General features: G+C 54.0%; 1 protein-coding gene across 5 annotated transcripts in view; it reads right to left on the minus strand.

The window, feature by feature from the left end:
* Positions 1–25,078, minus strand: part of KIAA0753 (KIAA0753 ortholog) — a 44,912-nt gene that overhangs the window by 13,107 nt on the left and 6,727 nt on the right. For 4 of the 5 annotated variants that reach the window (XM_055307144.1, XM_055307145.1, XM_055307143.1 and 1 more), the window contains exons 3-12: positions 21,923–22,529; positions 19,304–19,410; positions 18,586–18,648; positions 17,991–18,206; positions 16,311–16,521; positions 8,053–8,276; positions 5,542–5,708; positions 4,017–4,136; positions 3,078–3,167; positions 615–693 (exon numbers count right to left, since the gene is read on the minus strand). In XM_055307144.1, the coding sequence (XP_055163119.1) occupies positions 615–693; positions 3,078–3,167; positions 4,017–4,136; positions 5,542–5,708; positions 8,053–8,276; positions 16,311–16,521; positions 17,991–18,206; positions 18,586–18,648; positions 19,304–19,410; positions 21,923–22,529 (1,884 nt within the window). The remainder of the gene's footprint in view (positions 1–614; positions 694–3,077; positions 3,168–4,016; positions 4,137–5,541; positions 5,709–8,052; positions 8,277–16,310; positions 16,522–17,990; positions 18,207–18,585; positions 18,649–19,303; positions 19,411–21,922; positions 22,530–25,078) is intronic. The other variant, XM_055307146.1, reaches the window with a different exon arrangement.

Consider the following 25,078-nt stretch of genomic DNA (forward strand, 5'->3'; position numbering starts at 1 on the left):
GTGCTGAGCGAGGAGGCCACCCCAGTGGGTGGCCGGGAGCCCCCATCTTCTCCACGCCCAAGCCTCCCAGGCCTCTAGTGACGGCAGCACATACCGTACATGGAGCATACCTGTCTCCGGTGGCCTGTTCAGGGACCAGGACACCACACGCCATGTACACGTGATGGGCCCTCAGCTCATCTGTTCACACAGACCAGACGGCTCCCATAACCGGTGGACCCATGGGGTCCGGACAGGCTGCTAGCTTCCGGCCCAGAGTGGACGGTGCCTGCATCTGTTACTTCCTCCTCCAGGAGGGACTGAGTGTGCACCAGCGCCGCCCGCAGGAAAGTGTGCCCATTGTTGCAAACTGTAGGGTGTGGGCCAGGACCAGGTGAACACCACCACCACATCTACTTCATTGAGGATGGAAAGCAGAACCTGAACTCGTTCCCTAAACTAAAATCTCCCTTTTCTCAAAAGTGGAGCTTCCTCTCTGCCCCGTGTCTGTGTCTTGTGTGCATTGGAGGACCCGGCCACAGCCACGGCCACAGTGCGCAGGGGAGGGCCAGGTGGCCTCTCAGCAACGGACGTCAACCGTTTTGAGAACGTCCAAAGGGAAGCAAGTGCATTACCTGGGCCTTGAGCAGGAGAGGCTGCAGACGCTCCAGAACCGCCACCTCCACCTTTTCTGCTAACTGGGCGGCAGAGACACTATGTAGAAATAAAACCAAGGATTAAAATCAAAAGCAAGAAAATATGCCATTTTGTATATTCAGGTACGACTCCAGGTGGAGGGAAATTGAACGATGACCAAAGTATGGAGCTTCCCTGATCCCAAGGGCCAAGCGAGCCCCTGGGCCTGTGAGAGAGCAGAGGTTGCAGCCTTTCCAACAAGAGCCCAGGTGCTGTGCCATCACCAGTCCCGACGCGCTGGGGACCCTTCTGGATGTTCCAACAGCTGCATCAGGCTCTCTGTACGCTTCAGAGGAATAACAGCTACATTTAAACAACTAAAGGTGAAAGGTGGGACACATCTCACTCATCTATTCCCTCCCCCAAAGTCCACATGATGCAGTTGGACACACACCCAGAGACGACGGGGAAAGTGCTGGATGACAGGACAACATGTAACCCACCGCAGCCAGCTGATGAAGCCAAACTCAAGGCCAGTAACGGGGGAAGCGGAGAATCCACACACATGCCCCATTGACGCCAATGGGCCCGGGGCTGCTGGACCAGGACTCTGGGCCAAGGCGCCTGCACATGGAAGATGCTGCATCCTAGGCCCCTCTGACTAGACAGAGGTCTGGCCACTCCTCCCCAGAGCCCTCTGACCAGAGGGTGGCACGAGTCCTGGAAATGGGAGACCTGCAGGCATGCCGGGCACTCCCAGGACACTGGCAGCCAGCTGCTCACACCCCGGGCACCAGACCACCTGCTCTAGATGCCCTGACCCACACAAAGGGAAGGACTCACAGTGGCGCCCAGACAGCACACCTCCACAGGCCGCGAGGCCAGGCAGCCCATGGTGTGACAGCCAGGAACTCATTGGGCTACGACTGTGGCCACTACACTCAGAAGAGCACACAATGTCTGGGGGCCCCAGCATGGTAAAGCCTTCTGAGACCAGTCACAGAACAAAATCAACTGCACAGGAAAACATCAACATACGGATCCTACTCAAAACTCGAAGCTCCTCCTTCAGAAGCCACCACAAGGAAGTGCACAGGTGAGCCACGCTGCTGCACGTCCGCCTGCCAGCTGCCCACACCAAAAAGCCTCAGAAATCAGTAATTAAAACAATGAAAATAATACACGGGCAAAGGACCCAGACAGACGCTTCACAGTGAGCACCAGGAAGGCTCGCATCCCTGGTCAATGGCAAGGAAGTGCAAACTCGAACCACGAGGCTCCGCCAGTCTCAGCAGTGTCTAATGTTAGGGATGCCACCAGTGTCAGCACGGTCGGGAAACGAACAGGGTGAGGCCCCGCACTCTCCCCGCAGGTCCACAGGACCCGGCTCGTCCACACGCCCTCGGAACACAAGGACTCGCCCCTGACCTGCTGTGACCTCCTGCATGGACACACGGGTCCCAGGGGAGCCCGGGCTCCTCCCGTCACAGTGAAAGCACCACCTGTCCCTGCTCTGTGCTTGCTTCTTGGGTTTCCAGCATACAAAGTGTCAGGGACCCATCCGCAGGGGACACATCTGTGGATCAGGATGGTGGGTCGCCCTGGGGAAGAAGGAACCGGGGTTCCCACCGGGGTGGGGAGGTGGGGAGACAGTTGGTAACACCCGTTCCCTGCATGGTGTCCTGGGCTGTGCACCTGCATTTATCACGTATGACCACCCACGGGGACGGCAGGACACCCAGGCAACCATCCTGCTATCTGGATGAAGGGCAGTGGGGAGGGGTCCCAGGGTCCCCTCTAAGGCAACAGACAGCCTCACTGGGGACCATCCCATTGCAAATACCACCAACCTTCCAACTGTGAAGCTCCATGATCATGCAGCTGTTCTGTTTATTTAAAATTTATTTTTTTAGAGCAGGCAAGCAGGGAGGGGGTGAGGAGGGCAGAGGGAGACTCTGGCAGACACCCTGCTGAGCACAGACCCGACATGACCTCAGCCCCGGGACCCTGAGAGCACGACCTGAGCCAAAACCAAGAGTCGGGCACTCAGCTGACTGTGCCCCAGGTGTCCCAGACATCGTGCAGCTTGACACGGCAACCACACAGGGAAGCTGCTGGGCCATGGCAGGGAATGACGCTAACAGAGCACACACTGTACGGAGGACTGCCCTGGCTGCCCGGCTGCAGGGCGCGTTATGATGGGAGTGAGAGGACGGCCCGTGATGGCACCAGCGTGCTGAAATCTCATGCTTCCGCACCCACTGGGCATCAGGTTTGCATTCAAGTCCACACAGGAGCCATAACCTGCCTCGTGCTCCCCGCCTGACTGTATCCACCTCCTCCACCGGGAGCTTGGCGCGGGGTGGGCAGTGGCAGCGCACGCCGACCTCTCAGCGACCCTGCCTCCACCAATGTGTGCTCCACAGGAGGATGCCTCCTCCTCCCCGGCTGCGGGGACTCACCTCTGCTGCTGCATCTGGTCTGAGCCCTCTGCCTTTAGCTCCTCCAGCTCCTTCAATGTCTTACAAGCTTCGGCGTCAAGCCAAGCGAGTCTGGCGGGGGGAAACCGAGTCAGACCAATGCACCTTGCCTGGCAGGCCGCAGTCCCCCAGGCTGGCCAGGGTGAGGGCCCCCAGGACACTGCTGTGGGACCAGTGGGCACTCCATGGAGACACAGCTAACGCGGGAGCTCCCCACGTGAGGCCCCGTGCACACGCTGACATGCACACACCCCGGGATGGTGCCAAAACGACCACAAACATCTTCAGGAAAGCGAGCCATGCTGTCCTTACAACTCCTGGCCTGACCGCAAAAAACACTGCTGCTGTATCTTTAGCTCAGGGCCCAGGCATGGCTCCGTCACGTGAGGTCAGAAGGAAAAAGCTAACTCCAAGTCCAATTACCTAACAGCCGACACTCGTTTTCACTTTCCTGCAATACAAACACGTCGGCCACACAAGCACAGAGCCTGTCGGCACCGCTCCCTCCAGAACATTCTCCCCACCCCCCAATGGGAGCCTGTTCCCAGGCCCACAAATCTCTCTGTCCCCCTCCTGCCCCCTCCTGCCCCCGTTTTTCACCCTTTGGCTCTGCCTCACATCACAGTCATAAACATCCCTTCTACAACCATAGGTCACAGGGGCCAGGAGTCTTTTTGCCCCATTTCGAGAAGTCTCCATGGAGCTCATGGCCGCAACAGACAGACAAGCAGCTGGCGGACAACAGGCGCCCACGGGATACAGTGAAGGAAGCAAGAAGTGCAGGAGTTCACTGTCTGCGCCGTGCCCCTGAGAGCAGAGCCTGGGGGCTGATGGTTGACATAAAGAGCTGTATCCCCACGCAGGAGCATGGAGCCCCCCAGAGCTGGCTCCCTGGGGCCCCGGAAAACCAGCAGCACAAACCTTGCAGCTTCCTGCACAACAGCGCCCTTCGACGAACTCTGCACCTGAGCCTCGGCTTGCGGGACCGACGGTTCCCGTGTGGCACCTCTGGGGCTCGGCTTCACCTTCAGCCAGGCAGCACTGCAAAACACGGGAAGCGCCACTGGGACCTCGCGTGCCATCCCCGGCGCCTGCGCAGCTGGCGGTCCTTGGCAGGGCCTGGACAGAGCCCAGCCCGGTGCCTGGGGACACGGTCTCCCGCCCCACACGCACCACCACTAGGTCAGCGGACAGGGAGCAGCAGGCCCGCTGTAATAGACACCTGTGTCGCTAAGTTCTCTCCCCTTGGATGCCCTGGAGGCCGTCCAGGCACCATCACCGCTGCCCTCCCCGCGCACGCTGGCCACAGGCATGGGCTCCTGGGTGGGCGGCGTACATGTTCACCGACTGAGGTTTTATTTTATTTTATTTTTTTTTTTTTTTTACCGACTGAGGTTTTAATGAGCGTCTGCCTGAATCCACACAAACACACCCTTAGAAACATAGAATTTGGGCAGCCCCGGTGGCGCAGTGGTTTAGCACCAGGGGTATGGTGCAGTCCGGGGTATGATCCTGGAGACCCGGGATAGAGTCCCACATCGGGCTCCCTGCATGGAGCCTGCTTCTCCCTCTGCCTGTGTCTCTGCCTCTCCCTCTCTCTGTGTTTCCATGAATAAATAAATAAAATCTTTAAAAAAAAAAAAAAAGAAACAGAATTTAGAACCAACAAACACAACGCACAGCAGGACACAGACTTGAGATCCAGCTGCGCTGTGTACATGAGGCATTATATCCTCTAGACGCTGCTTCTTCAACCATAAAGTGAGCGTGAATGGGCAAGCGTGTCCACTGAGTCTCAGAGGTGCCTACCCTGCCTGGCTGCTCCTCGCCACCTCGCCGGCCTCAGGAAAGGCAGCCCGAGGGCCCCACTGCCTCCCTGGCGCCTCCCCCTGCCCTTTCCCTGCGCTTTCCACAGCTCCTGACCCATGGTAAAGACGCCTCTTTATCTCATCCAGTTCCACCTACTGGCCGCTGCTGCCGAGGACCTGCCTGCCCTACCTCTGTGGAATAGGGCCTCGTCATTGCCATGTGGCGACCATGGAGACACACAATGACATCGCCGCCATTCTCACTGACCCCACAGCATGAGACCCACAGGGGTCTGTGATTCTAAACCTTGTCTTGAAATCAAGATTATTTTTAAATCCTCATCTGTTCAGCCAAGATCTGCTCATGCCTACGATGATCCATGAGGGCGGAGGCCCCACACCAGCCCCTGGACACTCAGCTATGAGGAAGGCACTAGAATCTATCATGTGGACACAGGGGCGTCCACAGGGGTCGGGAAGGAAAAGGGAACCAACAGGCTCCTAGACAAGCTCCTCTCACTTATTTCTCACCCAAATAGCTTCTCTCCTCAAGGACACTAAGGCTGCTGCTTTGTCAGCTCTAAGTGATGGGCGGCCAGGTGGCTTCGGCCCCGCAGAGCACAAGCACCAGCACCTACCACTTAGGAGACGCCGGTGGGGATGTGGGATTCGGAGGCACCCACGGGGCTCTGTGCTCCCTCATGGGCTGCTGGCTCACTTTCAGTCTGGATGACACCGTCGTGCGTTGCAAGCGGCTTCTGCTCTGGGATGCAGGGGGTCTACTTCTCTCGGCTCTGTGGGGGCCCTGAGAGACAGAAACGGACTCAAAGGAGCTCGTTTTAACCTCCAGTGGACAGAAGCTTTGGGGTCCCCACGCTGTACCAGAACCCTGTGTGGAAATCACTGAGGTAGAAACCTAGGGGCGGGCGTTCCTCACATGGAGCACAGTCACATATGGAGCACACACACACACACACGTAGTACACCTCACACAGAGAACAGCTCACCCACGGAACGCACCTCACACACAGAGCACACCTCATACACGGAACGCACTCACACAAGGAACGCACTCACTCACAGAATGCACCTCGCACAAGTAGTGCACTCACACACGGAACGCACCTCACACAAGGAGCACACTCACACACGGAACGCACCTCACACAAGGAATGCATTCACACAAGGGGCACACACACACAGAACACACCTCACACACGGAGTGCACTCACACACGGAACGCACCTCACACGGAACGCATCTCACACATGGAGTGCACTCGCACACAGAACGCACCTCACACAAGGAACACACTCACACATGGATTGCACTCACACACGGAACGCACCTCACACAGTGTACTCACACACGGAAAGCACCTCACACGAGGCACACACTCACACAAGGAGCACACTCCACACAGAACACATCTCACACACGGAATGCACCTTACACAAGGAGCACACTCACACATGGAATGTATCTCACTCATGGGAATGCACACACACGGAACGCACCTCAGAGTGTACTCACACATGGAATGCACCTCACACATGGAGTGCAGGCACACATGGAACGTACCTCACAGAGTGTACTCACACACGGAAAGCACTTCACACAAGGAGCACACTCCATACGGAATGCACTTCAGAGTGCACTTGCACGTGGAATGCATCTCACACACGGAGTGCACCTCACACAAGGAGCACACTCACACATGGATTATACCTCACACACAGAGTACACTCACCCAGAGTGCACTCATGCACGGAACGTAGCTCACACAAGGAGTGCACTCACCCAAGGAGCACATTCATACATGGAAACACCTCACACACGGAATGCACCTCACACACAGAGTGCACTCACACAGAACGTACCTCATACAGAGTGTACTCACACATGGAAAGCAGCTCATACAAGGAGCGCACTCACACATGGAAAACACCTCACACACGGAACGCACCTACTCACACACAGAAAGCACCTCACGCAAGGGGCACACTCACACATGGAACACACCTCACACACCTCATACACAGAGTGTACTCACACACAGAACGCACCTCACACACGGAGCACACCTCACCTATGAGTCCACTCACACATAGAATGCACTCACATACCTTACTCAGAGTGCACTCACACAGTGCACCTCATACACGGAGCATGCCCATACACGGAGCGCACTCACACTGAGTGTACACACCATATTCCCTCCCGGGCCAGGGGTGGTGTGGGGTGAGGACTGAAGCTGGACACCCTGTTTTTGCCATCTTTATGTATATATATATACACATACATATATATATATAAAATTACACATGCATGTATACACGTAACTATGTTTTATATGTTTTTATATATGTTTTTCATATATGTATTTTACACATATGTATGCTTTTTCCTAAGCAAAGAAAAAAGAGATAAATTTCATGACATTCTCATCTGCAGAAGAGGAGCTAGTTTCTTCCTGTGTTTCTAGAATACTCCGTGATCTCATGGAGGAGAAGCATGGGGCTATCTGGCCAAGAGCACCCATGACACTGGGAAGGGCCGGTCTTCACTGCCGATGGCACCCCCAAGGAGCTGCCTGGGACGGAAACAGGCCTGATCCAAGCAGGACCCATCAGTCCCTGGTGACAAGGGTCCAGCACCATCCCAGGGCCACCTGCCAAGACTCGTGTGGCTGTGGAAGCCCACACACGGCCTGTCCAGTGGCAATAACTCCATCAGGGCTTTAGCTCAGGAGGCGTCCTCCGGCCTGTTCACCACTTAGCTACGCTTAAGACCTGAGGTAGCTTCAAGCCAGCTGGCTCCACACAGCGGGTGCTGACCTCAGGCTGCCTTTGTGCCACGTGGTCACTTGGTGATGTGTCAGGACCTACCTTCAGTGGGAAGCGAATCTCTGTCCCCTCCCAGTTCACATCTTCCAAAGCAGAAGCAGAAGCAACTGAATTTTCAAATAACCTGCCCAGTCATGACCTTGGTATCAATTTGGGTCTCAGCAAACCAGGACAAGAGAGAATGCCCGGTTTGGGAGCAGCATTAGAAACTGTTATTTTTTGTTAAAAAAGCAAAAACTACCCGGAGCCACCACCAAGCAGCCACTGAGCATGGACATGGCCATGGAGGGGGCCGCCCCATACCTGTGGCAGCCTCACCGGCACCTGGGCCTCCTTCTTTCCAAGCGCTGTGCTCCCGGCCACGGGCCTCACTACCGCTGCTCTGGCCCTTGCCAGGACCAGTGGCTCTGCCAAGAGGCTGGCACTGGGGTCTGGAGCAGGCAGCGCTTCTTCCAGAAGGATCTCCGCATCCATCACATCCTCCGAGCTCTGGGTCGCTGCGGGCACTGCCCCAGGGAGACACTTCTCTGTAGGACATTTCAGAAAGACAAACAGAGGGAAATGCTACTCAAGTGGGTGACAAGGATTTCTAGCCTGCAGACATCCCGCCCAGCCCATAAACATCGAGGCGCGCTGCTGCCAGAGTCATTGATTGCCCTGTGACTCTCACATGGACCCACACACAGAAACCCAGGGGCTGTGGCTAACACTGGGGCTCACTGCCCACGCGTGCTCCTTCCCGGCCCCTCGGCCCAGCCCTGCCTGCCCCTCCTGCTGTCCTGCTAGCTCCCAGGGCAGACCCGCGACTATAGTATCAGCATCTCCTGACCGACCCCTTCGTTGTCCCTGGTCACCCCACCTGGCTACCAGATGTGTTTTTCCTACGATGTAAGCATTTAAGTGTCACTTCTCATAACTTGCACTGGCCCCCAATCTGATACAGAATGCACTCTGAGCTCCATCTGTGATGTTCATCTTGCAACAGGAAAAGAAATAAAATATCTGTATTTGAAGATGAGACGATATTTTCTACATAGAAAATCCCAGGCAATATACACATAAGTTAAATGAGGAAGAGGGTTTCTGGATAAAAGAAAAATATATGAAAGTTAGTATCATTCTCATGTATCAAATATAAGAGAAAATATAAGAGAAAATTATCCTGTTAGCATCGGCAACAAAAACTATAAGACACTTAGAAACAAATCTAAGAAAAGATGTATAAGACTCACAGAAAATATTCAAAGGCATTTTAAAGGACATGAAGGAAGATCTGAGTAAGTTGTTTTCATGAATGGAAAGAACACGGTGACGTTGTCAGTCCTCTCCCAAGTAGCCTATCCTTTCAAATTCAAATCCAATTAAAATCTAAGCAGATTTTTTGGGGATCAAAATAGGCTGGTCCCAATGTTCTTCATAAGACTACAATCCCATGCCAGCCCAGATGGTTCCGGAGAAGCACAACCAGGCAGGGGTGCGTGAGGATGGACCCCCAGAGGTCCCCATGCCTGGTGAAGTGCAGGGCATAGCACACAGTACAACGCAGAGTGCCCAGCGTCCATGGGGACAAAACAAAGACGGGCCTCGCCCTACGCTCAGGATTGCTCATGTTTAAATTAAATGAAGACATAAATGTGACAGGAAAACTTTAAATGTTTCAGAAAAAAGTACAGGAGATAGGATGAAGATGTTGGGGTGCAGGAGCCATTCTTTTTTTTTTTTTTTTTTTTTATTTATTTATGATAGTCACAGAGAGAGAGAGAGGCAGAGACACAGGCAGAAGGAGAAGCAGGCTCCATGCACCGGGAGCCCGACGTGGGATTCGATCCCGGGTCTCCAGGATCGCGCCCTGGGCCAAAGGCAGGCGCCAAACCACTGCGCCACCCAGGGATCCCATGCAGGAGCCATTCTTAAGAACATCCCCAATACACCTGAATTAACTACAGCAGCTGCAACTTCCTCCAGACAAGAAGGTGTAGTAAACTCAACAGAAAGCCCAGAGTCTGAAGTAGGGGTCTGTGATGCATGCAACGGACATGCGGTTAATATCCAGGAGATAGTAAAAACATCTAGAAATCTGTAAGAAAAATCAATAATCTAACAGAAAAACAGGCAAAGGATACAAATAGACAATTCAGAGAGAAAAATCTGAAGTGTCAATAAAAACATTAGATGGTCCCCAGTTATCAGAAAGATCCTGAAACAGAAAGAAACTGAAGGGGATCCCTGGGTGGCGCAGCGGTTTGGCGCCTGCCTTTGGCCCAGGGCGCGATCCTGGAGATCCGGGATCGAGTCCCACATCGGGCTCCCGGTGCATGGAGCCTGCTTCTCCCTCTGCCTGTGTCTCTGCCTCTCTCTCTCTGTGACTATCATAAGTAAATAAAAAAAAAAAATTAAAAAAAAAAAAAAAACTGAAACAACAAAGTACCGTTTCACATCTGAGACTGGGGGAGAGGCTTAAGGTGACGATCCCAAGGCGATCCCAGGGATGACAGGGGCGAGGATGGACAACGGTGCCCAGAGAGCACCTAGGGAGCACCAGGGGAGCACCGACGGGAACACTGAGGTAGCACTGAGGGGAGCACTGGGGAAACACCAGGGGCTGCAGGCGTGAACCAGCCCACAATGCAGGGCAACTCGGGAGCTCTAATGAAGCCTGAGGCTTGTCCACACTGCAGCTTCACCCCTGGGCCCATGCTTGGCCTAGAAAGGCTCCCATCCTGTCGGTGTTTACACAGCCAAACTCATGCCCATGAGCACACGCTGACAGCCCCGGTGCTCCCACAGGGAAACTATGCAGCTGTGAATCTCCTGAGTCAGAGCTCACGCATCAGCACGGACGAGCGTGAGGAGCTGACTGCAGAAGGACGATGCGGGTGCCAGGTCCAGATGGCAGCAAACAACAGTGCATCTACAGATGGATACCCAGCGGCACCGGCAGGCAGGCCCACCCGATAATCAACACAGGAGGACCTTAGGGGAGGGAGGGAGGGGACAGGAAACACGAAAGGGTTGGGGGGTGCCCAGCCGGCTCAGGGGAGCCACGCTGGATCCCAGGTCGTGAGTTCGAGTCCCACATGGGCGTAGAGTTTACTTAAAAACAACAAAAAAAAGAAGAGCCGAATTGCACCTGTTCTATTTTACGTCTAAAAACAAAACACAGGGATCCCTGGGGGGCTCAGTGGCTGGGTGTCTGCCTTCAGCCCAGAGTGTGATCCTGGAGTCCGGGCATCAAGTCCCACATCAGGCTCCCTGCATGGAGCCTGCTTCTCCCTGGGCCTGTGTCTCTGCCTCTCTCTGTGTGTCTCTCATGAATAAATAAATAAAATCTTTAAAAAATAAATAAAAATAAAAAAACACTAAAGCAAATAAAGCAAAAAAGTTAAAATCTCTTAAACCTGGAGAGTACACAAGTATCTGTAATTTTCATCCTTTTTTTGTATGTTCTAAATATTTCATGCTATGAGGAAAACTGCATTCAGACTCCTGCCAGCATCAGGGCCCGGACCTCCAACCCGGTACCTCTCTGGAGGGCAGCTGCAGAGCCAGAAACCTAACATGGGCAGAAGGAACATGACCGCAGGCCAGGACCGGTTAACATACTGCGAGCAGAGCCCACACCTGACCTGCAGGTCCTGAAGCCTGTTTTGGGTTTGCAGGAACCAGCTGCCAACACAGGAGATGGGGCCGCACAGCCTGAGGGCCTGGCTGATGGCGGGACAGTGCCACCACCCTTCCCTGACCAACTGTACAGACACACCGCAAGAACATTCCAGAAGATGCTGAGGAACCACACCGGCCAACTTACTTCCACGATACAACAGCTTTAGGATTTAAAAAGTGACAGAACTCATCCTCAAGTGGCCACCAGAGATTGGTTTCCTCAGCTACAAGGTGCCTGACACAATCCAACGTCCCCTTGTCGTCTGACTGTCCTCAGGAACCAAACACACCCGCATTTTTACAGCACTTGGTGACTATCCAGAGCGCCACTGACACCTGAGCCTGCCGTGGGACAAGGACGAGGATCCACACCCCATGATGACGCAGTGCCGCTCAGACACAGAACATCCTCGGCTGCGGTCACAGTGCGGTCGTGTGGCTGCTCCTCTGGGCGCTGCTCTCCTGGGCAGTCCACAGTCCAGTGCGCAGGCTATGCCCCCAAGGACCGTGAGCCCTCAACACCCAGAACCGAAGACACCATGGCCTGCCACTCAGAGGCCTCTTCCTCCTGATGCGCTGCTCCCGATCACTGGATCAGGGACACGGCAGGTGCCCCAAGGGACAGGAGGCTAACTCCAGGCAAGGGGAAGGCACTGTCCCGGCTCTACTGCCTACCGTGAGGGCAACGGGGAACCACAGCCAGCACTCAGGGTTGTGACCTCCACGGCAGAGGCGGCGCCTCAGCATCGGTGGCAGGGACAGACCGGGCCTGATTACTAACTTTCAACTCAACAGAGGAAACAGCAAAACATGAGACCTTGATGCACATAGTAAAGCACAGCACAGAAAGCCCTGGCCAAGGAGACCCATGAACGAGGTTCAAAGTTCAGGTGCGTCCTTAGTCCCAAGGAACCTGAGTGGGAGAAACATAACCTCTCAGCCGAGGGAAGAACACCCACTGCCAGCTCTTCACAGAAGCTCCCAGAAGGTCAGCGGAGCGTGAAGCCCAGGGTGGGAATGCAGATCGAGGCAAGCGTCACACAGGCTCAGCAGACCTGGCTCCGTGGTGCCCAGCAACAGCATCACAGAGAACTGCCAGGAACAGGCCACAGCCAGAGCTCTGGGCAGCTCACAGCACAAGCTCAGGCCCACGATGCAGAAATCCCAGGAGACATGCGCACACCATCATGTCAGCCGGCTGCCGATTCCATAACTCAAACCAGAGCACGATAGGAGGAAAAGCAACAGGAGCTGGAAACGAACCCGTGGTTCCCCACAGACAGTACGACCATGCACACAGTGGAGCCACTGGCACAAGATGACGCCTAGAGCCAGTCAGACGTCTGTGCAAGTGGCGCACGTCTTAGAGGATGTCATGTGCAAGAGCTCTGAGCACGGCCCCACAGAGGAACGAGCTGAGGGGAAGAGGAACCAGCATTAATGCATGCAGTCTGCACCTACAAGAAGACGTATGGTCAGCCCCTGCATACAGCGACACCTGGCATTGGAGATGTCAGCTCCTCGTCACGACCCACCATGTCATCTGTCATCTCGGGGGTGGGTAGGGGCTGCTGGTGGGAATCATATCCTGATCCTAAAATTTCTGTGGACGTGCCAAGGGTCAAGGTCAACAAAGGCATTCTGGGAGAACCAGGGGCCAAGCGTCCCAGTCAAGAGTCATAGTAACGACGGCGCATGCACCCCGGCCCAGCCGAGACCAGCAGCAGAGAACCTGGGCCTGGAAACTGATTGCGGACACACCATGTACGGCAAGAGCAGCACATGTTGTCAGTTTGGGGAAATAATCATCATTTCAGATGCAAGTCCTCAAGGAAACACACGGGAGCACGTTTTACTAACTTTGGCACTGGGAAAGGCTTAAACCAGACATAAGGAGAGACGCAAGGACACTTCCGGGAAAAGATGGTGATGTGGGACATGGTGAAACCACCCCTCTGCTTCCCTGGAGATCCCAGGGCAACATCTAACCAGCGCCATCTCACTTGACGGTTTCCAGCACACACACTGACTAGGTCCACACACACAAACCCCCCCCAAAAGAAGAACTGCTAACCAATTTTAAAAAAAAGAGAGAGGAAGGAAGAAAAGAACAAGGAGGAGAATGTGAAAGAGGTGGGCGAGAGGGCAGGAGACTGGAGCGAGCACTTTCCAAAAGGTGGCAAGTGGCCTATAAACACCTGCAAATACTCACCCCGTTACACAAGCACAGACGTGAAAGGAAGCCAGAGCAACAATCAGGGCACCTGGGTGGCCCCTCAGGTAAGCATCCGACCCTTGGTTCCAGCTCAGGTCATGGCCTCAGAGTCGCGGGATCCAACCCCATGTTGTGTCCATGCTCAGTGCAGTCTTCCTGGATTCCCTACCCTCCCCCTGCTCCCTCCTGCCTCCTCTCGCTCTCTCTCTCTAAAATAAATAAATGAATCTTAAAAAAAAAAAAAAAAAACTAACCAGAATGATAGTTTACACACTGAGCAGGCAGCCAAACTCACTAAGACTGGTAACGGCAAGTGCCAGCTAGGATGTGTAGCGGAGGCTCACGTCCGCTGCTGGTCGGCATCTAACCGGTCAGACCACTTCGAAAAGTCTGTACCTGCTACAGCTGAACAAACGCATCCACTACGACCCGACTCACGCCGGCCAGAGACACGGTGAAAACCGAGGCTTTGTCTGCCATCGCCCCAAAGCGGGAAAAACACACTCATGAAGATGCCAGAACCGGTGTAGGTTCACACAGTGGAATGCGGCAGTGAACGGCTCCACAAACACACCTCCCACAGAACAGGAGGTGAAAGTGGCCAGTCCCAAAGCGGTACATCATATGCAATTCTAGTTTTATAAAGCTTAGTAAAGTCTTAAATCTGGCAAAAACCAAAGTACGGCATAAACAATCAGAATAACCATTAATCTGGGGATGGAGGTGAGGCAGGGAGATGGGAAGAGGGGATTTCTGGGAGCTTCTAATGCTCTACCTCTTGACCTACGTAGTGGTTTCACAGATGTCATCTTCTGATGACAGCCTGAGCTCTCAACTTACATTGTGCACACTTTCCACCTCTATGTTCTACTCCAGCTGAAAAAGGAATGTTAGGGTAGCTCAGGTGGCTCAGCGGTTTAGCGCCACCTTCGGCCCAGGGTGTGATCCTGGAGTCACAGGGATGGAGTCCTGCATCGGGCTCCCTGCAGGGAGCCTGCTTCTCCCTCCGCGTGTGTCTCTGCCTCTGTCTCTGTGTTTCTCATGAATAAATAAATAACATCTTTTTTAAAAAAATGAAAAAGGAACATTAGGTTACTGGATTCATCCACCCCAACACCATTGGCACATTAAAAGTCCAATATTAAAATCTTAAAAACAATTTCAAGTCACTGTCAACGCACATCTCCATCACTTTAACAAAAAAGAAAGGAAAAAGCAGACAAAAAGAAAATCTAAAAGATTAGGAGACGATACAAGAACATTTCTGACTCTGCACTCGGATATGCCCCTCCCCAAGAGCAGGTGTTGCATATAAACGGATCTATTACATCTGGTGGGAGTGATGCCCTCACTACAGCTGTCAGCCAGTGTTACTCTGAACCACATCAGTAAAGAAAGAAAAAAGAAAAGGTACAGAACTGCAAAGAGAGAAGCAGAACTTATTTGTGGGTGATCTCATCTATCTGGAAAAACACAAGAACAAACAAAATCTCATTATTTCATCAAATCCAAAACACCAAGACCTATCGTTATTCGTGCACCAACAGGAGATTTTAAAATACTGCCAATTAAATGTAAGATCTCAGCAACGTAGCAGCGCACCCCAGTCTCAGAACCAAGGGAAGGACTGTGGGCACCACCTGGGATCTGGGCCAGGACCATGGCTACACTGGAAGGAGCTCTAACCCACTGCCACACGCGATAAAGAGATCCCCTTCAGGCCGCAATGAAAACCATGACATGAGAAACATGGAGCAGAACCAGCCGGGGGTCTAGGGGTCCCTAGTATCTGAGAGTCAGGAATTCTACGCCGAATGCTGTCCCTTCACCTGCAGGGGGAAACAGCACGGGACCACGGTGGGCACAGTGCGGTCCCCCCACCCTCCCCAGTCCAGCCTGTGAACTCAGGAGGCCTGGCTCACCCCCATCACGCCTGACCCGGAACCTGACGAACTCCTAAATTCCTCTGAAGATCAGCAATCGCCATCAGCAGAAGTTTGAAAAAGAAGAACAAAGAGAACAGCAACCTCCTGAAACAGAACCTGATCCCACGGGCTTCACAAGTGTCTTAACTCTCAGTAAAAAATCTCTATACACTCAAGTACAACGTTAAGAGGAAACCATAGGGATCTGCCCGTGGTTTCTGGAGCAAATGACGAAATACCTGCAATAAACGCAGATGCGGAAGAGGTCCAGAGTGCAGGGGGAGCCCAAACACCCATGAGGGTACGGGGAGAAGACAGGGGGCACGGGAGCGGGGGACTTAAACATACAGCGGCTAACCCTCCAGTTCTGGGGGAACAAGAGATTACCTACTCCCCATGCCAGGGAAACACACATGCCCGTTTATCTGCATGTGCCCCTGTGTGTGCTCCCGTGTGTCTGCATGTGCACCCGGCGCTGACATCTACATACAGAGCCTTCAGAGGCAGAGTTCTAACCACCAGCCCTTGAGGAAATCTCCCCTGGGTGACCTCAACACCAGGATGGGGGAAGAAAGAACCTGACATCACCCGCCCTCCTCTGTAGGGGACCCTCCACCCTCCCGCCCCAGGACACATTTTGGTTGCCACTGGCTTCTCTGGGCTCCAGTGCACCTGCTATGGGCTGGGCTTAGGCCCTGCCCCCTCAGTGCAGTGAACGTGAGAACCCAGCTCCTGCCTCAGACCATCCAGGTACCTACCAGCGGAGAGCTTCCTGGTGCCCGAAGACCCCGTGGCTTCCTGCGGAAGTGTCTCCTTCGCCACGAGGGGCCTCCTCTGGCTCTGCGGCGAAGGGCTGTGCCGTCTCTCCGAGGCCCCATGGCTGCCCACAGGAAACTTGCGCCGCAGGTCCGTTGAACATGTCTTTACCTTCTTTGGCGACAGCTTCTTTTCCAGGAGGGATTCCAGAGCCTGCACAAAACCCAGAAACCAGGTCCCACGTGAATATGTGGTCACACAGCTGCGTCATCCAACAGCCAGCGGCATGTCATTCAGCCTGAAAACCTTATTTAGGGCATCTACCCACTGAATGGAATCCTGCACACTTTGTCCTGCAGCCCACTCACTGAAGCCAGGGGCACGGAGATGAAGAACAGAAGTACTTCACAGGCATCCAAATCCACCGCATGTTATAACTCACACGGTCTTTGGAACCTGATCCCATGGGCTTCACAAGCATCTTAACTCTCAGTAAAAAAATCTCGTAAGCTCAAGCACAAGGTTCACGTGTAGCATACGTCTCTAGGGCTGTGGTCATTTCCTCCCTGCATGGCCCCTCACTCATCCGCACACTGAGGGCCTGGCCTGCAGCCGCTCCACACTTGCTGAGGACGACTGAACGCAGCCCTAGGGGCTCTCGGGGTGGCAGTGCAGCAGAAGGACGTCAAGCTGTGGGACAGGAAGCTCGTCAGCAGGACTCAAGGAGCGTCCCGGGTTACTGAGTGTTTTCCAAAGTGGGGTAGACAGACACGTGAAGAAGCGTCACATTCCAGTGCTCCTGCTCGGATCTGGGAAGGGACCGGAAGCCCCCCGGGGCCTCCCCAGGACGGCGAAGACACACCCTCTGAACAGATCGCCATGCCCAAAACGTGTCTGACAAGAAAGTTTAAAAAGCACTGCATGACCAGCCACGCTGTCGGAAGGTGTGCACCCCCACAGCTCTCCTGTGGTGAGTTCCCCATGCCCGGTGTCCCCGCAAACCACACCCATCAGGCTGGCGATACTCAAGGTGGAGGGGTCGTGGGGGCCACCAAGGCTGCTTAACGGTACAGTCACCCTGAGGTATCCCCCAGCGTACTGTCCTCCGGAGTCCCTGTGGATGGGTGGAGGGAGCCAACTCTGGGGAGGGAGCAATGGGAGAGTGTGAGGACAATGTGATGGCACCGCAGGGTGGCAGAAGGGCAGAGTGGGGCATCCTGCTCCTGCCATCTTGTCCAGGCCAGTACCTGCCGGCCCACAGCACAAAGCTACAAGCTGTCCTAAGTCTCTAAGCACCTCTTCCCAAAACTCCACCTGGAGCGCACGCACATCAAGGCGCTACCTGCAGAGGGTGCTGCTGCCTTCCTGTGAACCCTCACGGGCACGGCCAGGGAGTGGAGTGTCCTGGCCAGCACCACTCCTGCGGACCCGGCCAGGGGTCAACGCCCATTCCATTCCCAAGCCGCCCGTTCTCACACGACTTGACGTGCAGCGTTACAGAATAGAATACAAAAGCAGCAAGTGAAAAACAGAGCGCTTCCTCCATCCTCCATGGAGCTCGCGTCACCAGGCAGCCACGCTGTCTTGTCTTCCTCACAGATCCCAGCGAAACCAGACAGCAAACATCACTTCCCTGCTTGGAAACAAGGCACGTTTAACGAAACCTGGCGTCCAGTTCGTACCTCAATTTGCCGCAAGATGTCCACAACCACGTCGGGCACAGAGGGGTCTGCGTCCAGCCTGGCGGAGCAGAGTGAGAGCTGGCGGATGAGGCTTCCCAGCTCCCTGCACCGCGCAGGGACGGGGTGCTCCCCGCGGTCGGTAAGCTGGGTGACCAGCACCTGTAAGGCCCGGATAGCTCCTCGGTGGGCAGCGGCCAGCCGTGACATCGCCCACGACTGGAAAGAACGGGGCGGGGGGGGGGGTCATTCCACAGTCAGAACTTCTGCACATGAACCCCCCACGGGCACTCGCAACCTGTCTTCTTCCTGGACAGTGCTCCACCATGAAACCGCCCCACGATGAGGGAATGCGAGTGCGTAACAGCTTTCTGGTGACAAATGGTCCTTCCCTCCCTCCCGCCCACTTCTCACACCAGCAGAATCTACCTTCTGTTCCCTGGAGGGCGACCCCCCCCCCCCATTAAGGACGTTCACCGTGCACGTGCACCAGGGACACACATCCATGTGCTCTGAGCACATGGTGGAGCAGAGAACCCGCGCACATGTCCCACAAACACCGCAAGGGCAGCTTATGACAAACTGAACCGCGTCCTACCTTCTTGGTGTGTCTGATCTTCTGTGGGCTCAACTTATCCAACTCCTCCTGGATCTCCTTCACCTGTGTGGTAAAGAGGAAAAAGTGGAGACTTCAGCCCCGTCCACTATCTTCTCCATAGGAAAGGACACAGCATGTCTTGTCCAAGCATAACACTATTTAAGTCAAGTCACCTGAAACGAGACCAGGCTGTACCCTCATGCACCCAAAACAGTCCCCAACTTTAGGGTCAAGGTGGTGACAGAGCACAGCGCTCCCCAGGCACGCGAGGGCGTGTTCCAGAACCACCTCCACAGCCAGTGTGGAGCGAGGATGGAAACACCCCCCACGAGAACACAGAGCTACAGCTAAAGCAGGCACCTTCTTTGAGACAAAAATGTTGAGTTTTCGGTTCAAGCAACAAAGCCGATATGTGACTCAGGTGACGGGAAGTGAGTCAGAGGCCAACTCAGGAGGAGGCATCGCAGTTCAAATGCACATTTACAAGCATCTCTGCAACTAAAGAATGCGAGTCAGCCATGAAATAGGTCACAAACACCACAAAGGCAGACAGGAAGAAAAAAAATCACCTGTGCTCGTGTTCAGGAAATGCAGCCTCATGAACACAAGACACATAGGACACAGCGGGCCGCGAGGCTGAGACAGGGGACACTGAGGTTCTGTGCGGTACCCACCCATACCGCTGCCCCGCCCCCGCCCTTGGTCCCCACCCCCGTACCTGCTGCTGCAGCACATACAGCATCCGGGCCGAGCGCACAGCTTGCTCCTGCCTCCTGATGCGGACGCGCCGCTCCTCATCTGGATCCAAAGCTTCTTCCGTTCTATCTGAAAAGTGTTTCCCCAAAAGTGGATTAGGTGCCACATAATCACATGAAAAATTCAGTCATTGCAAGACATAACACAGTGGAAGATCTCTAGTTTTATTTAAAAAAAAAATTGGGGCTCCCACAAAAAAAAACTTCCACGAGCCACGAAACGAGGAAGGAACAGGCCCATGTGTGGCTCACAGACGGAAGAGATGCAAGAACCTCAGGCTACGCTCCCACCATGGGTGGAGTCCCAGAACCAGTCCCCAGCAGTCGGCCTACACCACCAAGAAGCACCTTACCACTGAAATCCATATACCTCAAAGGTTTTATTTATTTATTTGACAGAGAGAGCGAGCATGAGCAGGGGGAGCCACAGAGGGAGAAGCAGATGCTCCGCAGAGCAGGGAGCCTGACAAGGGACTCCACCCCATGACCCCAAAATCATGACCTGAGACGCAGGCAGATGCTTCACCGACAAAGCCATCCGGATGCCCCTAAAATTCTTTATATTGAGCCAAAACCTGTAATGCTCTCTATTTTTTCAAAAACCCTTTACTGGCCTATTTTATATTCTGGGACGTTTCTTTGATACTTTCTTATCTTGAATCCAAAAGAGTAATTCTTTCTTACACATTAAGACTGCTTGAGTGTGCAAAGCCTTCCTATGTCTGCCAGGAAGCACACACGTGTATACATGGGTGCTCCACGTTTTCAAAACACACAAAGAAATTGTTACTGGGAGAGTCTGAGGGGCATGCGGGCATCCATTCCTGGGGGAGTGGTTTTCAAATACCTTTATCCAAAACAAGCTCCTACATAAAACCCCAGAATGCAAGTCAGACAAAAGCCATGTTTTGTTAATGCAAATATATTTTATGATTCAAATACTTAATATTTACTCATTTAGAGGCCAAATGATGAAAAGAATTTTGAGAAAAGCAAAACTCTGAAATCTGAGTTGTGGCTACACACACCCCCTCATGGGCGCCCACAAACCACACAGCTTCTGTCTCGCTGGGGCTGCACGGCATTGACACACTCTGGCACCACACATGTGGGTCATGTGGGATGCTGGCTTGGGCAGGGTTCCACTAAGGACCCTGCTGGTGGTTCTGCGACGAGCCATCTACAGAGCAGCACCTGAGAGCGCAGGGGGCACGTCCGCAGAGGGGCCGCAGCAAAGTGCCCGGCGCTGTGGCGGTGGGTTTGCAACGTTTCTGCTATAGGTTAGAACTATGGATTTCTGACAAAACGAAATTTTAAACTAAAAAATAAACACACAAGGGACACTGGGGTAGGTCAGTCTAAGTGTCTGACTCCTGATTTCAGCTCGGGTCCTGATCTCAGGGCCGTGGGAGGGAGCTCCGAACTCGGGAGGGGGTCTGTTGAGCTCCCTCCACCCCACCCCCTCCTCTGCAGGTGCACACCTGCTCGCTCTCTAAGATAAATACACAAAATCTTAAAGAATAAAATAAACGATAGGGCACCTAACCGCGAGCTCCCTATACCCTGCGTCAGGCCCCACCCTCAGGGCACAGCTCCTGACAGCAAGGCTTCATCAGGGGCGCCGGGGACACACAGCAACCATCCCGAGCAGCCGTGCCCTCACTGTGATGCCCATGGTGCCACACAGCACACTCGTCAGGACAGCCACGGAGAGGGGCCTTCCATACGTACAGCTTTGTCATACACATGGTGAATTCCACCCCCATCGCAGGTCCCCCTTCCGCTGGCTGCTTGGAAGCTCAGGACAAGTCCTATTTCCCGGGCCACCACAGCCTCACCAACCTGCTTCTGTTCTACGTCATCCAACCACGGCTAGCTCTGTAGGGCGCCACACCTTGCCCCACATATCCCAAGTGCAGAGGCTCATGACAGACCCCGTGTCATCCCAGTCGTGGCTCCCCCACTCCCCAATCGGGAAGCTTGGCTCCTCTGTCCCCCCACCTGCTGGTCTAGCCCCAGACTCCCCACAAGGTGGGTTCTCTACTCCCAGAGCAGTACAGGGCCTCCAGAGCACTCATGGGGGCCCATATGGGATGACCAAGCAACCTCCCCTGTGCCTGGGGGTCAGATGTCCCCTCATGCCCCAAGCTCCAGGCAAATGCCACCACGTTACTGGCATTACCTGAACATGCACATGTTATGCTCTATTTGGAGCAAATTAAAAATAATTTTGCCAGAAGAACTAATAAAACAGGAAACATTACAGAATAAAATGCTATCAGGACCCACAAGACCAGAGGCTCAGATAGCAGGTACCTGGCCACCAGGCCTCACCAACCAGTGCCCCAACCTATAGGACGCGACTATGTCAGGTGCCTCTGCCGACTCGGGGGGCCAGGGCGGGGCTGGCTCCTCAGGAAGACAGACTCCAGGCAGAGTCAAAGTCCTCCTGCCTCGTGGACTATGAGCTCACCCCATTACAGTGCGTATGGGACTGGAGTGGGCGGGGTCCCAAAGGAATGTGCTGGAACTATGCCTCTCCCCAGGCAGCTCTTCCAAGTAAGGAATCCAGTGTGTCTCACCTCTCTGAGCTACTTCTTCCATTTTCTGGATACAGGTGTTCAGTTCCTTCTGGAGTCGCTGGACCTCCAGCAGGCAATGGTGGCTGCCTGTCCTGGTGTGTGGCTCCAGCCCTGGGTCACAGGTGGGGGGCGAGTGCAGCTCGGCTGGCCAGGACAATGTGGGACGAGGCGTGTGCAGATATACCTTAGCGCCTGAGCATGAAGCTCCCACCGGGGATGGCTGGCAGCCACACAGACACGTCTCCCGGCTACTCAACTCCTTCCTCTGCGTCCTATGCTCAGGCACGCTGTGCTTGTGGGGTCCCCATGCCTGGGAGACCTGCGGCTCCCTGCTGAGATGGTGTTGCTTCACATGCTCCTCAAAGTGCCTGCGCTTCACATCTCTCTTGGCCAGGTGGACGGCAAAGCTGAGCCTCTCCTCTGAGATGATGGAGAAGGAAGCAGAGCCGCTGACATCAGGACCGTCCCTAAAACCCAGATCCTGATGATGGTGCGACTCGGTGTACGAGTGCCTCAGTTTTTCAATTCTGATCGCATGTGGGCAAGAATAGCGGACTGCCAAGTTGCTGGAATGCGTGGGAACACTCCGATTAAACTGCAGCTGGTTCTTTAAATTAAAAAAACAATGCAAGAGCAAGTTAGAACGAGAACACACTGCACAATGGCAGATGCCTACGGCCAAGCTCCCAACCCTGCCGCCCCACCGTCAGGGCTAACACTTGCTCCTGATTCACACGGATGGAGGCAGCCAGTCACATGTCCCGGCTCCTCCCACATCACCAGGCCCCATCCCACCCTCCTGCCTGTAGTAACCTGTGGGCACCTCATCCCCATTACCAACTGCACTGGCTCACGCCATCGGCGGTGGCAGGGACAGCGCGGCCTGCCAGAAGCTCTGCCGATGCTGCCCCCGGCCCCACCACACAGGACCCGCCGGCGACCAGGCTGTGCACCTGCCGGCGGCACCACGCCCTGCGCCCCGCGCCCGCAGTCCATCACTTTCCCACTCAGGCCTCAGGTTCGTCAGTTTCAATCATGAAAGATAGGAGGTTTGGTTTGTTTTTTCTCAGGGAACAGAAGCATGTTTCAGAGTCTATCATTTTCACAGTGGCATTTCCCAAAATCCCACCAATGGCCTTTTCATGCTTAGCCTGGCGATAACCTCGTTAAACATTTAGAGGATTCCAGTTTTCCACTAATAGAAATATTACTTCAATTAATACCTTCAAGTCTTCGGCATTTTTCTCTTTAGAGTCTTTCTTTAAGGTGAAGTACCTGTTGTGGGATGACTATGGCAAGGGAACAAAGGAGTTTACATCTGTAGGCCCCACAGCCAGCCCATGGTCACCTGCCCTAACCCCCAGGACAGCCTCCTGCCCTCAGGACAGAGGTGCTTTAGGTCATAGGACAAAGGGTCAGTTTAAAATGAGACACTGTGGTAAAACTTCAGGAAGGTATTTCAGAAACAAAGAAGTCAAAAACCTCACTGGAAGCAATGCCATCTGAAGGGCACAGACTTACAGGCAGGACGAGACTCCCAGCTTTACTGGGAGAAGGTTTATCCTCCAAAAGTAAAAATAACCAAAATACCTGAGGGGGTGATATAAGCAGTGGAAAAATCATGTATGGGAGGATTCCTCTTCAGCCCAGCTATAGAAAGGCTTTCTAACTCCAACTCAAAATCCATTTGCAATGAAACTAGAGAGTGATAAATTTTGCTCCATTAAAATATGAATTTTTTTTTTAATTTCAGACAGAAAGAGAGAGAGAAAGAGAGAGAGCATACATGTGCACATACAAGCAGGGGGAGAGGAGCAGGGGCGGAGCAAACTCTGTGCTGAGCAGGGAGCCCGGTGCGCGACTCCATTCCAGGACCCAGAGATCATGACCTGAGCTGAAGGCAGATGCCTAAGTAAGCCACCCAGGTACCCCTAAAATAAAATTTTAAAAACAACAGGCCTGTGGTGGGTTTTTTTTTTTTCATGATTAGAAACACCATAAACAAAGCCAAAGAACTGAAATTTGAAAAAAATTTGTAAATACAAACAGCTCTCTATATAAAGAAATGTTTAAAATCAACATAAAAAGAGACCAAAACTCAATAGAAAATGGGAAAATCCATAAGTAGACTGTTTACAAAAAAAAAAAGATATAAACGTGGTCCTTTAACATATGGAACATTGGTCAATCTTGTAAACATACAAATTACATACGCCCTGCCCAGCACCAGGCCGGCATCAAGTACAGGCATGGCCACGCTGCTGGTGAGGCTGGGGTGGGGGCTACAGGCAGCACGTCCCGGGGCATCCCCAGGGTCCTCATGCTCCAGAAGGAACCTGCAGGCCCCGTGGGAGCGGCTGAGCAGCCAAGCTGCATGCCCCCAGGAGCCCTCCGCAAGGTAGACCTCCATGGGCACCTCTGTGACCTGTGGGGGTTTCTGGAACAAACCCCTGTGAGGAGAAGCCCAAGTGCAGACAGAATGTGTGAGGTACCGGCCTTGGAAAGTGGGAGGGATTTCTCCTGGGAGACCACACGGCATCTCATCACTCATGGCATCTCATCACTCATGCAAAAAAAACAAAGGACACCAGTGACGGCAAGACTAGGTGGGGGGGGGGGTGCAAGGGATGGGGTGCAAGGGATGGGGGGGCGGGAGCGAGGGCATGTGGGGTGCGGGGGGGTGTGGGGGAGGTGGGTATGTGGGGGTGGGGGGTGCAGGGAATGGGGGTGCATGGGGGTGTGCAGAGGGGCAGGGGTGTGGGGGCTGGGGTGTGTCAGGGGTGGGGGTAGGGGGCCAGCAGTGCCCCAGCAGAACAGAAAACTGATTCAGGCAAAAATTATCCACAACAGAAGGGATGCCTGGAGGAGCTCCATCGGTGAAGCGTCTGCCTTCATCTCAGGTCATGACCTCAGGGTCCTGGGATCCAGTCTGGCATGGGGCTCCCAGCTCAGCAGGGGGCCTGCTTCTCCCTCTGCCTCCCCCTGTCGTGTTTTCTCTCTCTCTCTAATAAATGTTAAATCCATTATCCACGAACACTCATCTAGTCCATCAGTTGGTCAGCACGGTAACAGGGTCAGGAGGATGCATGCTTGCAGCCACAAGGGGAGAAGCGTCAGCAAGTGCGCAGGGGAGGCTGGGGGGGGGGCGCGAGGAGG

This window comes from Nyctereutes procyonoides, unplaced genomic scaffold (assembly GCF_905146905.1).
Source record: "Nyctereutes procyonoides isolate TBG_1078 unplaced genomic scaffold, NYPRO_anot_genome, whole genome shotgun sequence".
Classification (NCBI taxonomy): domain Eukaryota; kingdom Metazoa; phylum Chordata; class Mammalia; order Carnivora; family Canidae; genus Nyctereutes; species Nyctereutes procyonoides.